The following is a 13,402-nucleotide window of genomic DNA, read 5'->3' as shown; positions in this document are numbered from 1 at the left end:
AGGATAACACACGAGGACGATGATGGCAGCTCTGCCTGCAAGAAGCTACCATTGACGGTTCGCTGCGAGGCAGCAGCAGCCGACTCACACCCACACACACACACTGCCACTGTGCCACACTCACACTCATGCGTCACGCACACACGGACATTTGTTGCAACCGCCAGGATAACGCGAGTTGTGTAGCACACTTTTGCGGGCCGCTCGTTCGGGAAATCATTTCGGCCCTCTGAATGCGGCCAAAAGCCCGGCGTTTTCCCAGCTGTTCGCTTGGCGCCAAAATTCTTAGTCCTTACTGCGCAGACTCGAAAGTGTTATACTGCTTTTACGCTCCGTTCGATATAACAGAATTTTCCAGGAGCGGTTCAGTGATATTATCAGTGAATTATCCAATCATATTTAAGCAGTCGTTGTGTTGTTAACTTTTTCCTTAAATGCGTTAAATAGAACTTTCCTGTAAGTCTTTAGTGTTAGGCAGATAAGTTTCTTTTCGTATTTTTAAGTATATGTGGCTATTTTACAATATCTAATCTAGCTAAACACACTTCCTTCCTTCCCTTCACAGCTGCGTTTCAACTTTAAATTTAAGGCTAACTTTCCAGCATCAATGCGAATAATTTTGTTATCCTGGCCAGAGCTCCCCCACCGAATTATGGCACGTGGAGCATTTTTGGCACATGAAATACTTGTCTACCCGCTTGGCACATTAGGTATTTAAAAAGTTGTTAAGCAAACTTTCAAATTAAATACCCGGGGGCTTAAACGGGGCGACCTCCCCAGGCACACGAGTATTTCCGGGGGACACAAGGATCTCCGGCGTGTCCTGGCAGCCGGGTCTTTGGTACTTGATGCCTGGCAGAGTGCATTCTGCACTCATTTATTGCATTTTGCATGTGCAAAGAGCGTTTTTTATTATTGCACCCACGTCCAGGATGTGTGAAGAGCAGCAAATTAAGGAATTCCGTCTGCGAGGAGTAATTAAAATTGTGAAGAAAGCCATAATGCAAGTGTTTACATTGCAGAACTGCCCATCTAAGGCGAGTTGAGCCGAGCACCCGGCAAAGTGTTTTAATTGAGAGCTTAAGTGTTATCCTTTCGCCAGCAAGTATTGCAATATGCGAATACATATGATGCCAAATTTTGTGCTGCGAACCGAAACGAAACGAAACGAAATAAAATATGAAAATAGTAAATAGAAAACAGAAAACATAAAATAGGAAAATGCAAATGGCAGGCCGCCTGCAATGAGATTAAAAATGCATGACATCAATTATAAGAAGTTTTCTTAATTTCCTTCCGCCCACAACTCACTCGCTCTCCCCCCTCCCCCCATTTTTCCTTTCCAACTTTTTCCGATGCGAACTACTCGACAAGGGCAACGCACATGCACACATCTTCGCAGAGAGCACATTTGTTTATTCCTCGATTGCGTACAAACATTTGCATTTGCATAGACAAGTTAAAAGCATCTTTTCACCGCCGCCCGCCCGCCAAATCCGTAGCACACTGAGAGAAAACAAGCAGCCTTCTTCAGGATGCAAATAAGAACAGGACATTTATTTATTAAATAGTATTATTTTAACAAATAGACTTTGTTAAAATAATTTTTGGCCAATTTTCGAATGCTGTGATAAAAATACTGACAATTATTTACGTAAAAAACAAAAAACTATTTTTGCCGAAATTTCAATATTTACGATTGGTATTTTCGGTATTATTTGGCTGAAAATTGTCAGAAAGCGAAAAGAATTACAGTTTTTTACTTCTAATTACCAATACTAGCCAACCAAATCATTTTTTGACCGACTTTGTTAAAATAATATTTCGCCATTTTTTCGCATTTTTTGTAAGGGGTAACATCATCAAAATTTGCAAAAAATGTGAAACAAATAGAATCTCCATTTTTAAACACTGTTCGATTGGGAATTTAATTACGAACTCAACGAGGTATGGCATTCCATATTTGGACCATTATTTCGAATGTTCTGATCAAAATACTGATAATTATTTACGTAAAAAAACAGAAAAATGATTTTCGGCCAATATTCAAAAATCATCATCAAAAATTACAAAAAAATGTGAAAAAAATTGAATTTTTTTTTGAAAACACAGTTCGATTGGAAATTTAATTACGAACTCAACGAGATATGACATTCCATATTCGGACCAATATTTCGAATGTTCTTATCAAAATACTGACATTTATAGTCGCAAAAAACAGGAAAACGACTTTCGGCCAATATTCAAAAATCGTCATCAAAATTTGAAAAAAATGGCAAGGAAAAAAGATTTTTTTTTGAAACCACAGTTTGATTGGAAATTTAATTACGAACTCAATAATGTATGGCATTCCATATTTGGACCACTATTTTGAATGCTGTGATAAAAATACTGGTAATTATTTACGCAAAAAAACAGAAAAACGATTTTTGCCAAAAATGCAATATTTACGATTGGTATTTTTGGTATAATTTGGCTGAAAATGGCTGAAAGCGAAAAGAATTACAGTTTTTTACTCCTAATTACCAATACTAGCCAACCAAATCATTTTTTGTGAAAATAATTATACGATTACTTTAAAACTAACACTCGTTTTTTGATTTTCGTGTAAAAATCTTTCTTTTTTAAAGCTTTTTTTTTTGCCTGCAGGACCAAAGGACCAGAATCAGGAGCAGAACGAACTTCCTGCTGCCTGAATGCGCCCGAGTCAATGCAGCTGGCGCTGCAAATGTGTGGAAAAAGTCCTGCCACCCCGTTTTCAGCATGCGAGATTGCAGATTTCATATGCAAATTTTGCACTTCTTCAGAAAATTATTCAAATTACTTGCGAGCGACAAGCGCTGCTCTCTCGCCACCAGTCCTTGCTGGCTGCCTTTCGTCCTGCCGTCGATTGCATATAAACAAAACACCTTTCCGTTGGCCAAACAAGTCGACAGCCTTGGCCGCTTGGCAGCCTCCCAACGATGGGCGATGGCAAATCTTTGCTCCCCGCCGGAAACGGAAATGGAAAGGAGGAGGAAGCAGGAGAAGAGTAAACGTTGAAAATGCTGGCCCATCAATCAGCCAAACTGGCAAACTGGCGAAATGGCGAAATGGCAAAATGGCGGTTCGGGCTCTATGGCTGGTAATCCGCGTAATATTATTAAATAATTAACACGCGTTACTGCCCTTGTTTATGACAGCTTAGCGACCGGAAGTGATGGCGCCCAGACTTTTGTCTTCCAGGATTTACCCATCAAAAGATAAACGCAATTACCGAGCAGTTTTCTGAGCATTTTGGAGCCGCACAAAAGACAAAGCCTTTGCGGCGCGGCGAAACATGCAAATTAGCGTGCCAGCGAACGAGTTAAAGTTCGCTTTTGAAGGGAATTTGCATATTTAAATGGCATTTTCGCCAGACACTTGACAGTCTAACTGGCAGTTGGCAACATTCAGTGGGTCCTGGGTTTGGGTCCTGCTGCTCATGCTCCTTGATCCTGTCACTCCGGTGACAGTCGGTGCCTCGTCACGTTTCTGTTGGCTCATAAAAGTGAGATTGAATTTTGAACGGGTGGCCCACGAAAGTCGAAAGTCCCTTCCCACGTTTCTGGTTCGCAATCGCCCTAACTTTCTGCCATCCCGGGTGTCTGTGCTTAATAGGCCACATGAACTTGAACCCCGCCACGATGAGATGATGATGATGTGGATGATTCATGATGATGATGACGCCTCCGACGAGGATGCGAGATTGTTGCACACGCGCAGGGATACAAAAGCCAAAGTTAAAGTGAATGTGAAAGTGAAAGTGTGCCTGAAAGTTTCTGGCCAAGGCGGAAGTCATTAACGTGTGTTCGGAGTCGATTAAGTGTGTGTCATGTGTGTGTGTTTGCTGGAATTTTATTTATAGCCACTCATCAGCGGACTTTGCCCCACTGTGCATAATGGGGAGCTGTGGCGGATTTATTTCACGGCCCGCGGCGATTTAATCAGCCGGTTCGAAGGGGCTTAAAGTCACTGAGAAAAGGTTTACATTTCGAGCCTCTAAGTGGATGTCTGCCTGGATAATGAGGATAAAATAGCAGCAGCACGCGCTTAAGTTGGAATGGAAAATCTGCGAAATATGTGTATTCTTTTGAGTAAGTTTATTTCACTGACGACCACATATATCACTTGCAGTTGCGAACTAGTTTGACCAGCGTTTTTGGCCAGTGATATACCTGAATTAATGGCCATCAATCAATGTTGAAAATGCTGAAATTGTCATTTCCGCGCTGAGCGGTTTCCAAGCCCGAGTTCACCTGAAACCCCAGAGCATAACCGAAAAATCGAGGACGAGCGCACAAATCAATTGGCATTCAGATTCTGAGCAGACAGTCGGGATGTTTGATTGACACCACGCTAATTGGCGACTATTCGGGTGGTCCCTAATGCCAGGATTAGCAGGAAACCACGTGTGCACGTGTCTATGGCCATTCCATCCTTGTGGGTGGAGTTATGGACCCAAAAAATCTCACATTCTATCATTTGGGAGAAAAATATGTGAAAAAAGTGGTCAAAACATAAATTTCTTTACTTGTTTAAACTTATATTTAAGCTCCCAATCAGTTTACATGGAAAATTGGAAAAAATTTTTTTTGCTAATTTTTGCTAAAAATTGTGATTGTACCCCTTACAAAAAAGTGAAAAATTAAAAAAAAAAAAAATTGCAAAAGGTGGTGCATAATTATAGCTTGTGTTTTTGGCTAATAAAAAAAATGAAAGCCTCCATTTAAAACAATTTTTAATTGGGAAAAATCCTTTTTTTAGAAACTTTTGCCTCATAAAGGGAATCAACTGTTTCATCTGCTGATTACATTCATTTCGACCAACTAACTAACTTGGCTAGAGACTGGAAGCTGGCAGTATTGGAGCAAAGCCAACGCAAATGCAAGACGACATTATCCGCTTTGCCCCAAAAGTCGACTTAAATCCGTGGCGCTAAACACGCAACTGCAGAAAATCAAATTGGAGAAACTCCGGGCATAGTTTGTTGGCCAAATAAATCACGCAGCCAAGCCACCGAAATCCAGGCAATCGACGAGGACAACAAAGTCAAAGCCAAGGAATGGGAATAGGAATGGGAATGGGAAGGGGAATGCACGCAATGATAAATCGAAAATATTTTCACTTGTTTACACAAAACAATTCGGAGCGACAGACAATCGGAATGAAAGCTTGAATAAAATGTCCAACATCTTCCCCAAGTTTTCCATTTGACCAGCACTCAATAAAAAGTAACACAGACTCCTCCAACCGCCAGTGGTTGGCACTTACACTGGAAGAAAACTACAGATCGTGGGTCAAAGAAAACTAAACAAAATTAAGAAAATTTTATTTTTACTTCTAACTAACACGGTATTTAGGTATTAAACAGCGATATGTATCCCTTTTAGATTCTCTGAGTATTTCAAGTACTGTACCCTAGTTTTTCCGACTGGAGCAGCTCCTTTTAATGAATGAACAAACAGCAGAGCCAACGGAGGATTACGCTGCCAATGGACAGTGACTGCACCATCCCGCCATCCCGAGTCGAGTTGAGTAAACAAGTGGCGCGTCCTTGCCCACTTTTAGTCCTGCCACCACCCCTCCTGCACTTGCCCCTTCGAGTGTTAATTGTGTGCGTGATTTAAGCTTTGGCGGGGCAGGGGAGCCTGCCGAGATCCGGACCCGACCATTTCGAATAATTGCTTTTTGATTGAGTTCAATGCTGCGGAGGCTTTCCTCTGCGCTAACTTAAATTTGAATGTCCAATTTAATTGCAGCCGTCGAAGGAAGCGCATCCAGGCATTTTCTTTGCTCCAAAGTGGAGCCATGTTTTATCCACTGGAACTGCCCACAGTACGTCGTCCTCTTTACAGGGATTACGGCGGCAAATCGGGACTCATTCAGACGCAGCAGGATGCCAGAAAGGGCAGGCGTTTGGGTAAACTATGGCACTTTATGCTGCCATATCTCAAGGACTACGCAGCGGAGTCCTCCGTGCACGGCATACGATATCTGGCCGATCCCAAGATGAGAAAGTTCGAGCGGTAAGCTGTTCCAACTCCCTTAGCTTTTTCGAATCAGTCTATAGTTTGTGGCACCTCAGGGTGATTTGGCTGCTGATTCTGGTGGCCACCAGCATAGGTGCCATAGTGGTTTACGTGGACCTCAACGAACTGTACCAAACGGTGCGCATACAGACCACCATTAGGAACACGATGCTGCCGATTTTCCGCATACCATTTCCCTCGATTGGATTCTGTCCCAGGAACCGCCTGAACTGGAGGGCACTGGAGAACGAGGCAGTTCATCACTTCCTGGGCGCCAACGTGTCTGCTGCCCAGAAGGACGTCTTCGTAAAGTTCTTCACTGCGGCAGGCGATCCACACTTGTCGCGCCTGAATGAAATGTCCAACTTCTTTATGAATAAAACTCTGACTGATGAGCTGCATATGCTAGACCATCTCGACCTTCGTGAGGTCTATAAATTCATTCAGTTCAAGTGCCAGGACTTGTTTCACATCTGCCGCTGGCGGGGCAACGAAGTAAACTGTTGCGAGGTCATTGAATATCAGTTTACAGAGGCCGGATTGTGTTTTGTCTTCAACACGGAGATCAGTCCGGCATCGCGACTTAAAGCTGTGAGTAAACCTATCCATACTTTATACATAATCTTTGGATATATGGTAAACAAAAGTATATGTGTTTTGGCAACTGCAGAAGGAGGATAAATACTATCCCCTGCGCACCCCGCACTATGGCGAAGGGACTGGCCTGGATGTCTTCATCCGGCTCAACAGATCCTACATTCGTCCTGGGAAGCGGGGCATCAATGTGATGATCAAGCAGCCGCAGCAGTGGAGCGACGTGGTGCGCCATGTGCCACATGAAGCCCACACCAGGATCAGCATAACTCCCCGATTCACGGTCACGGACGAACGAACCCGGTCGGTGACGCCGGAGGTCAGGAGATGCATCTTTGGCGATGAGGTCGACAATCCGCAATACAAGAATTTTCCGGATTTCCAATACTGGGTGGGGAACTGCCGGAGCAGGTGCCATCAGGAACATGTCATCAATCTGTGCAAGTGCTCTCCCTCCATCTTTTTTCCCGTCTCTGATAAAGGTAACTTAAGATCTTCTATTGCCAAGTACTCAAAGAAGTTCCTTATTATGTTGCAATTTCACAGATAACTTCACTACTTGCAAGGCCTCGGACTTCAAGTGCCTCTACGAAAACAGAAGTGAGATCTATTCAAGGATAATATACATAAGATAATATGATTCCTTTTGTAACACAGTTACCTTCAGCATTGAACGGCATCCCGAGGAGGACGACTTTGTTAGGAATCCCTTCAAGGAGAGCATGATCTGTGACTGCTTCACCAGCTGCACTCAGCTAGTTTTCGACCGGGTTTACACCACCACCACTCTGGAGTAAGTGCGTCCATTGTGTGACCCACTAAATGTTTTTAAGATATTCAAAATCCTGTGCAGTAATAATGAAGCGAACACCGAGGCGGGTACAATGCGTTTGGATATTTTCTTCCAGTCCGGTTGGTTTATCCAGTATCAGACAATTATGAGATTTACCTTTGTGGAACTACTGGGTTGGTTAAGATTTCCTTTTCAAATATTTTAAATCATCTTTTATTGTACTTGTATTTCTTCAGCTAGCTTTGGTGGCATAATCGGCTTATTTTTAGGCGCCTCCTTACTGAGCGCCTTTGAATTGGCCTACTACTTCTCAATTGGGCTCTATTTGTACATTCATGGCAAGAGAAAGTTAAAGAAGCCGGAACCTCACGTTGTAACTATTCCATTTGGCCAGAGAAAGATAACACCCATTAAGTTTTGACATTAAGCATTTAATAAATACGGCACATCGAGCAGAAACCATCATTACCACGCATTTTTTCTGTACTTAAACGGATGCCTGAATTGGCTTTCATTGGCATCCTTGTGGACAGCAGGAATCTCTGCCAGATGACTGACTTCGTTCCTGAGGTAGCCCCGGAAACTGGCCCACTTAACCTTCAGGTGCTTCATTAAGACCCCATAGTACTGGTTGTCATATAGATGCACTGCAAGTCCCACAGTGAGGTAGTAAATCAGTTCGAAGGCACTCACCATAGAAGCCCCCAAGCAGAGTCCAAAGATTCCACCCAGATTGGCTGCGAATATACTAGTTATATTTCTGGTTAACCATGCCAACTGCCTTACCAATCAAATCGATGATGGTAAACTCCAGGCTGGTGCGGTACAAAGGTGTGGTCTCCACTTGGTAGTGCACATCCACCCTGAAGAGCGTCAGCTGCGGATCTTTGGGTCTGCAAAGAATGGTTTCAGATATCTCAAGAAATCAAAGAGGGGTTCCATTTAAGTCTACAGTTTGAAGGCTGACAAAGGCAGCGTGGTGGTGGCTGTGTAGTAGTCGAGCAGGTAGCAGTCCACCAAACAGGAACAGGTCATGCCCAGCTTGGTGGCACTGAACAGGGCATCCTCGTCCCTTCGCTTGTCGTAGCTGAAAATGTCTGCAACAGATGGGTATTATTTCCAGAATTAATGTCCTCAATTTCTCCCACCATTGTGACGAGCCAGGCAACGCAAGCTGACTGCATCGCATTCAGGAACTGAAAGAAAATATTATTACTTAAGTATAATTAAATAAAAAGTGCACTTAACAAATATATTAGTTCATATAAACTACCTTCGTAAGGTTATTATATTTGAACTTCAGACTCACCCCTTTTGTTATTCAGGAAGAAAATGGGCAAGGAGCAGTTGCAGAACTGGATCAAGTAGGACTCGTGGCATCTGTTGAGGCAGTTGGTAAGCTGAAAGGGTTTCCCGAACTTCTTGGCCGAGTCACTGGAGTCCAGCTCGCCCTGCTCGTCCGCAAAGAGGCAGTTCCTGCGCTCCGGCGGAATGCTGCGCGTGGTATTGTCCGTCCAAGTGAGATCCGGACGGACGGTCACGTAGGTCTCCGTGTTTTGGGTCATCGAGTACACGACATTGTTCAGTTGGTCGGTCTTTTTAATCATTACCTGGAAACGGTTCCTTCTAGTAGTTTAATATTCTACTTCCTGCCAGATACTTACGTAGACATTATTATTCGCCTGCGAATCGGGTCGCCTGAAGCTCTCGTTTAAGAGTAAGTCAAAATTCAAGCCCGTACTTTGTCCTGCTTTCGCATTGTGCCTCGGATAGAAGTTACGACCCTCCCTCTGTTTAATTGCCTTGGAGCGTGGCGAAATCTCCGAATTGAAAACCAAACAAAATCCAAACTCCGTCTTCTCCAACACGAAGTACTCGCAGCAATCGAAGGCGGAACTGCGCCACAGGCATGATTTCTGTACCATAATATCCTCGCATCTAAGCGTCAGAAAAAGGGCCAGCTCAGTTAGGTTTACAAACGACACCGCCTCCAGATTATCGTCCTCCAGCTGGGCCAAGCTCGAAAGGTAGCTGCCAAAGCGCAGGGTTTCCAGGCGGGAAACCAGGTCGGTAAAACTTTCGACCAATTCCACGCTGGCATTCACCGGCAGGAACTGCTCCTTGGCCGCCTCCAGCTTCTGCCAGTTGATGCGGTTGTCCGTGCAGATTCCCACGGCCGGAAATGGCACCAGAAATACGGGGTACTGCGGATCGTGGACCACCGTCTGCAGCTTCTGGGAAACGAATCGCTCGGAGAGCAGGAGGTAGAAAAAGTAGGACAGTGCGATGCTGATGATAAGCAGCACGCACCAGATGATTCTAAAAGTTACGATTATAATGTACATAATAAAAATTAAGAAAATCTCTTTAGAAAATAAACCACAAACCTCTCCAAATTATGCAGGTGTGAATCGTAGAGGTAGCGAACGCAGTGAATGGTGGACTTTTCGCAGTAGCTCCGAAAGTGGACCTTTAGCAACTCCCCGAGGCACTTCTCAGCTGCCTCCTTTGGCTTTTCCGACTTATCTGCCCTGGCCATTCCGGTGACGAGTCACTCAATCACTGAGCTTTTGGCCGGAATGCGGAGAACCCTTTTATGGCGACCAGTTCACTTGTAATTGCAGTGGGCAAAGTTCCGCCGGATAGGCCATCCATTATGGCACACAAGCTTTGTAATTGAGTAGTTATGTTTCCTGCCATTGATAAGCCCGCTGACAGAAGTGGTTGTCTGCTCATTGATTAGCGCACCGAACTACCAATTAGCAAGATTTTCCCACAGTCGCAGTTCGTCCGCTGAGTGAAATGAGTGCCACCGCCTGGAAGCCAGAGCCCTCCTCCGGGGATAATGATGATGACCACGAGGAATCCAAGAAGCAGAAGAAGGAGGAGGCAAGCGGATGGGTTGCCACCAGGCGGTAAGTGATGTCCTTCATGGCTATGGATAATTGTATCCAGAAATAATCCTTTTTCCGCACAGATACGCTAGAATTCCGCTTAAAATAATAGCTGCTCTGGTCACTGTGTATGTGTGCATGTTGTCCTCGGAGCGCTACTTCTACTACTGGGTGCAGACCTCCATCGAGAGGACCGATATGCATGTGTCCGAGATCGACTTCCCAGCCGTGACCATCATTCCGATCCATATCCGCAGCCTGCAAGACGGGAATCTCTCCAAGGCCTACAATTTGGTTCAGTCCGTGATCTGGCAAACGCCGATGTCAGCTCGCCTCACGGAGGACAACTTCACGGAGTTCGACGACTTGGACAGCTGGGACATGAGCACCTGGAGCATCTACCAGTCGCTGCAGATCAGCTGCCAGCATTTCTTCATCGAGTGCCAGTGGCGTCGCCAGGCCGTGAATTGTTGCGATCTCTTTCGACCCACCAAGACCTTCAATGGCTACGCCTACGAGTTCAACTCACTGGTCTCCTCAGGCAAGGTGGACACTTGGCCATGGTCAGTGGCTGCATCGGGATCCAAGAGCGGGCTCTATGTGAAGATCAAGCGGCAGCAAAGTGTGTATACGTTGAATACACTGGGGGTGAGTGCGATAACACATAGATAGTGCGGCATGACATGGTAGTAATTACCACAACACCAGGTGATAGTGCACGAGCCCACTCAGTTGCTGGGCATGAGCATTGACTACTCCTCGGAGGATCGCATTGTGGTGCCGGTGGAACCACTCCGTTTCACTGCCGAAGTGGAGGTTCGTGCCCGTCCTGTGCAAATGCGTCGTTGTTACTTTGCGGTTGGTTTTTTAGACTAGATTAGACTACATTATTTAAAGTCTATAACTAAATTATACCCTAGAATGAAATCCCAGAGGGGCGGTCGCGTTCGGAGTGCATCTACAAGTGCCACTTTAACTACATCTTGAGCAAGTGCAATTGCTCCTTGGAACTGCCAGTGAAGGCCACTTTGGATGAAGGCAACATCACGGATGCCAAGGAAAGCAACGGGCGTAGAATCTGCGGTGTCAAGGATCTGTCCTGCTTCAATAAGTACAAACGTGGGTCTTCACTCTAAACATAAATCTTTAAAATATATAATGAATCTCGCTTAGTTTCCCTCTTCTCCATGAGCAACATCATCGAAGAGTCCCGGGATAACGTGTTCACCACCGTGGACTGTGGCTGCTTTCCGCAGTGTGATCACACCCAGTACCACACGTCGACCTACACGGAGAAGCTGAGCACCCACAGCACCCATGGCTCGGAGATCGAGATAGATGTGTACTTCCAGGAGGAGACCCTATTCTCCTACCGCTCCGTGCTCCGTTTCACCCTGATCGACTTGATGGGTGAGTCTGGCATCAATCACATGCGCGTTGAAATGTATCCTCCTCCTTATTTACTTGTAGTTTCCTTTGGCGGAATAGCTGGCTTGATTATGGGCATCTCGGTGCTGGGCTGCTTCAACAAGATCTTGGATCACTTCGCTTGTTGTCGTCCACCCCCAGGTTTCTAGGTGCAAAGCCGCATCAGGAAATCCCAGCTGGGTTCTTACGTTCCCAGACTTACCTGTAATCCAAGATCACCTGGTTCCTGGGATGCGCACATAAACAACTCGAGAACACAAAACGCATTCGGAGAACTACCTGCTCGAGCAGTGGAAAATTTTCAGGTGCAGCCCCAGCCAGACATAACAAAACTATAGGCTTTCTTCACGTGCACTCAGAATAAAAGGAATGAAATAAAAATGCTGTTTTTAAATCCCAGAAATGCACGTTGACTCTTAATGTTTAGCAAAGTGTAGCTTGGAACTTTGCCAGTAAATTCTTGTAAAGCACATACCTTTTTATATACCTTTAATAAAATGCCGAAAATGAATTTAATAAATGTAAATGAAATACTTTCGATTTTCTGCCAGTACATTGCATTTTTTGTAGTGTACCCAAATGTGATGCGTTTGCTAAACATGTGTATTAATCTCAATAATTTTCAGCAACAAACAAAACCAAAACGACTAAGGCGCCAATTTGCCAAAGATTAAAGGGGAGCACTGTTATCAGCGACTCTCCCCACGGAGGTTATTAGATGGCATTCAGAAAATTCTTTGTTGTCCACTTGTGCCCAAGCATAAAAGCCCATCACAAAAGAATCAGATGCCCAGCGCGGAGCAGAGCATAAAAATAAAATGGGCATCTAGAAGCATAATCCCGCCTTGTAGACCGCTCAGGTACCAAGTCCACATTCCCGAACCCACATCGGATCTCGGATCCCTCGAACTCGTATAAATAGGGGCTGCCTGGCCCTATTTGTGATCAGTCTTCGCTCGTTCGCTGGCGAAAAAGGTGGAAAAAAATAAAAGTAGAAATGAAGGTTTTCGTTGCCATCTGCGTGCTGATTGGACTGGTGAGTGCTCGATTAAGATAACCTGTGACCAGGTACAGACTGTCAATCTAATTCATCGCCTCCCATTGGGTTAAAGGTCTCCGCCTCCGCCGACTATGTGGTGAAGAACCGGAACGACATGCTGGAGTACCGGGAAAAGTGCGTCAAGGAGCTGGCCGTGCCCGTGGATCTGGTGGAGAAGTACCAGAAGTGGGAGTACCCCAATGACGAGAAGACCCAGTGCTACATCAAGTGCGTCTTCACCAAGTGGGGCCTGTTCGACGTCGCCAGCGGCTTCAACGTGGAGAACATCCACCAGCAGCTGGTGGGCAACCACGCCGACCACAACGAGGCCTTCCACGCCTCCTTGGCCGCCTGTGTGGACAAGAACGAGCAGGGATCCCCCGAGTGTGAGTGGGCCTACCGCGGAGCCACCTGCCTGCTGAAGGAGAACCTGGCCCAGATCCAGAAGAGCCTGGCCCCCAAGGCCTAGTGCGTCTTAGTTGGGCGCATGGACTGATAAGCATTATTATAGTTAATAAAGTAATTGATTTTCCATAAAAGTTTGTGCTTTTGTTCGCGGTTCACAGGGGAAAGTGCCTCAGATGGTTATTATATCCATATGTGC

The 13,402-nt window shown here is 45.2% G+C and overlaps 4 protein-coding genes across 7 annotated transcripts; 3 read left to right on the top strand and 1 right to left on the bottom strand.

Annotated features, from left to right (window-relative positions):
* Positions 1–5,829: 5,829 nt before the first annotated feature.
* On the top strand, positions 5,830–7,858 carry LOC120453286 (pickpocket protein 19). Of its 2 annotated transcripts, none has more exons than XM_039637913.1 (7): positions 5,830–6,038; positions 6,092–6,641; positions 6,721–7,126; positions 7,191–7,244; positions 7,302–7,437; positions 7,498–7,610; positions 7,674–7,858. In XM_039637913.1, exons 1-7 carry the CDS (start codon positions 5,830–5,832, stop codon positions 7,856–7,858), a joined length of 1,653 nt encoding a protein of 550 aa, XP_039493847.1. The 2 variants fall into 2 exon arrangements, with proteins under 2 accessions (XP_039493847.1, XP_039493846.1); XM_039637912.1 differs by having other exon boundaries at positions 5,830–6,047; positions 6,107–6,641.
* A 27-nt stretch (positions 7,859–7,885) lies between these two features.
* LOC120453729 (pickpocket protein 19) lies at positions 7,886–9,976 on the bottom strand. The gene is made up of 7 exons (XM_039638557.2): positions 9,825–9,976; positions 9,102–9,756; positions 8,747–9,047; positions 8,586–8,633; positions 8,390–8,534; positions 8,224–8,330; positions 7,886–8,174 (listed from the first exon to the last, which is right to left on the bottom strand). Exons 1-7 carry the CDS (start codon positions 9,974–9,976, stop codon positions 7,903–7,905), a joined length of 1,680 nt encoding a protein of 559 aa, XP_039494491.1. The 3' UTR covers positions 7,886–7,902.
* Positions 9,977–10,239: 263 nt separating this feature from the next.
* LOC120453730 (pickpocket protein 19) lies at positions 10,240–12,223 on the top strand. Of its 3 annotated transcripts, XM_039638559.2 has the most exons (6): positions 10,240–10,352; positions 10,415–10,979; positions 11,040–11,189; positions 11,252–11,450; positions 11,505–11,741; positions 11,802–12,222. In XM_039638559.2, exons 1-6 carry the CDS (start codon positions 10,240–10,242, stop codon positions 11,906–11,908), a joined length of 1,371 nt encoding a protein of 456 aa, XP_039494493.1. In that variant the 3' UTR covers positions 11,909–12,222. The 3 variants fall into 3 exon arrangements, with proteins under 3 accessions (XP_039494493.1, XP_039494492.1, XP_039494494.1); XM_039638558.2 differs by having other exon boundaries at positions 11,505–12,222; XM_039638560.2 differs by lacking the exon at positions 11,040–11,189 and having other exon boundaries at positions 11,505–12,223.
* Positions 12,224–12,639: 416 nt separating this feature from the next.
* On the top strand, positions 12,640–13,337 carry LOC120452686 (general odorant-binding protein 99a). Its single transcript, XM_039637037.1, has 2 exons — positions 12,640–12,795; positions 12,872–13,337. The coding sequence occupies exons 1-2, from the start codon at positions 12,757–12,759 to the stop codon at positions 13,265–13,267; spliced, it is 435 nt and encodes a 144-aa protein (XP_039492971.1). The 5' UTR covers positions 12,640–12,756; the 3' UTR covers positions 13,268–13,337.
* Positions 13,338–13,402: the final 65 nt, after the last annotated feature.

This window comes from Drosophila santomea, chromosome 3R (genome assembly GCF_016746245.2).
Source record: "Drosophila santomea strain STO CAGO 1482 chromosome 3R, Prin_Dsan_1.1, whole genome shotgun sequence".
Classification (NCBI taxonomy): Eukaryota; Metazoa; Arthropoda; class Insecta; order Diptera; family Drosophilidae; genus Drosophila; species Drosophila santomea.
The sequence above is the reverse complement of the archived record's forward strand: the minus strand, read 5'-3'. Positions and strand labels throughout refer to the sequence as shown.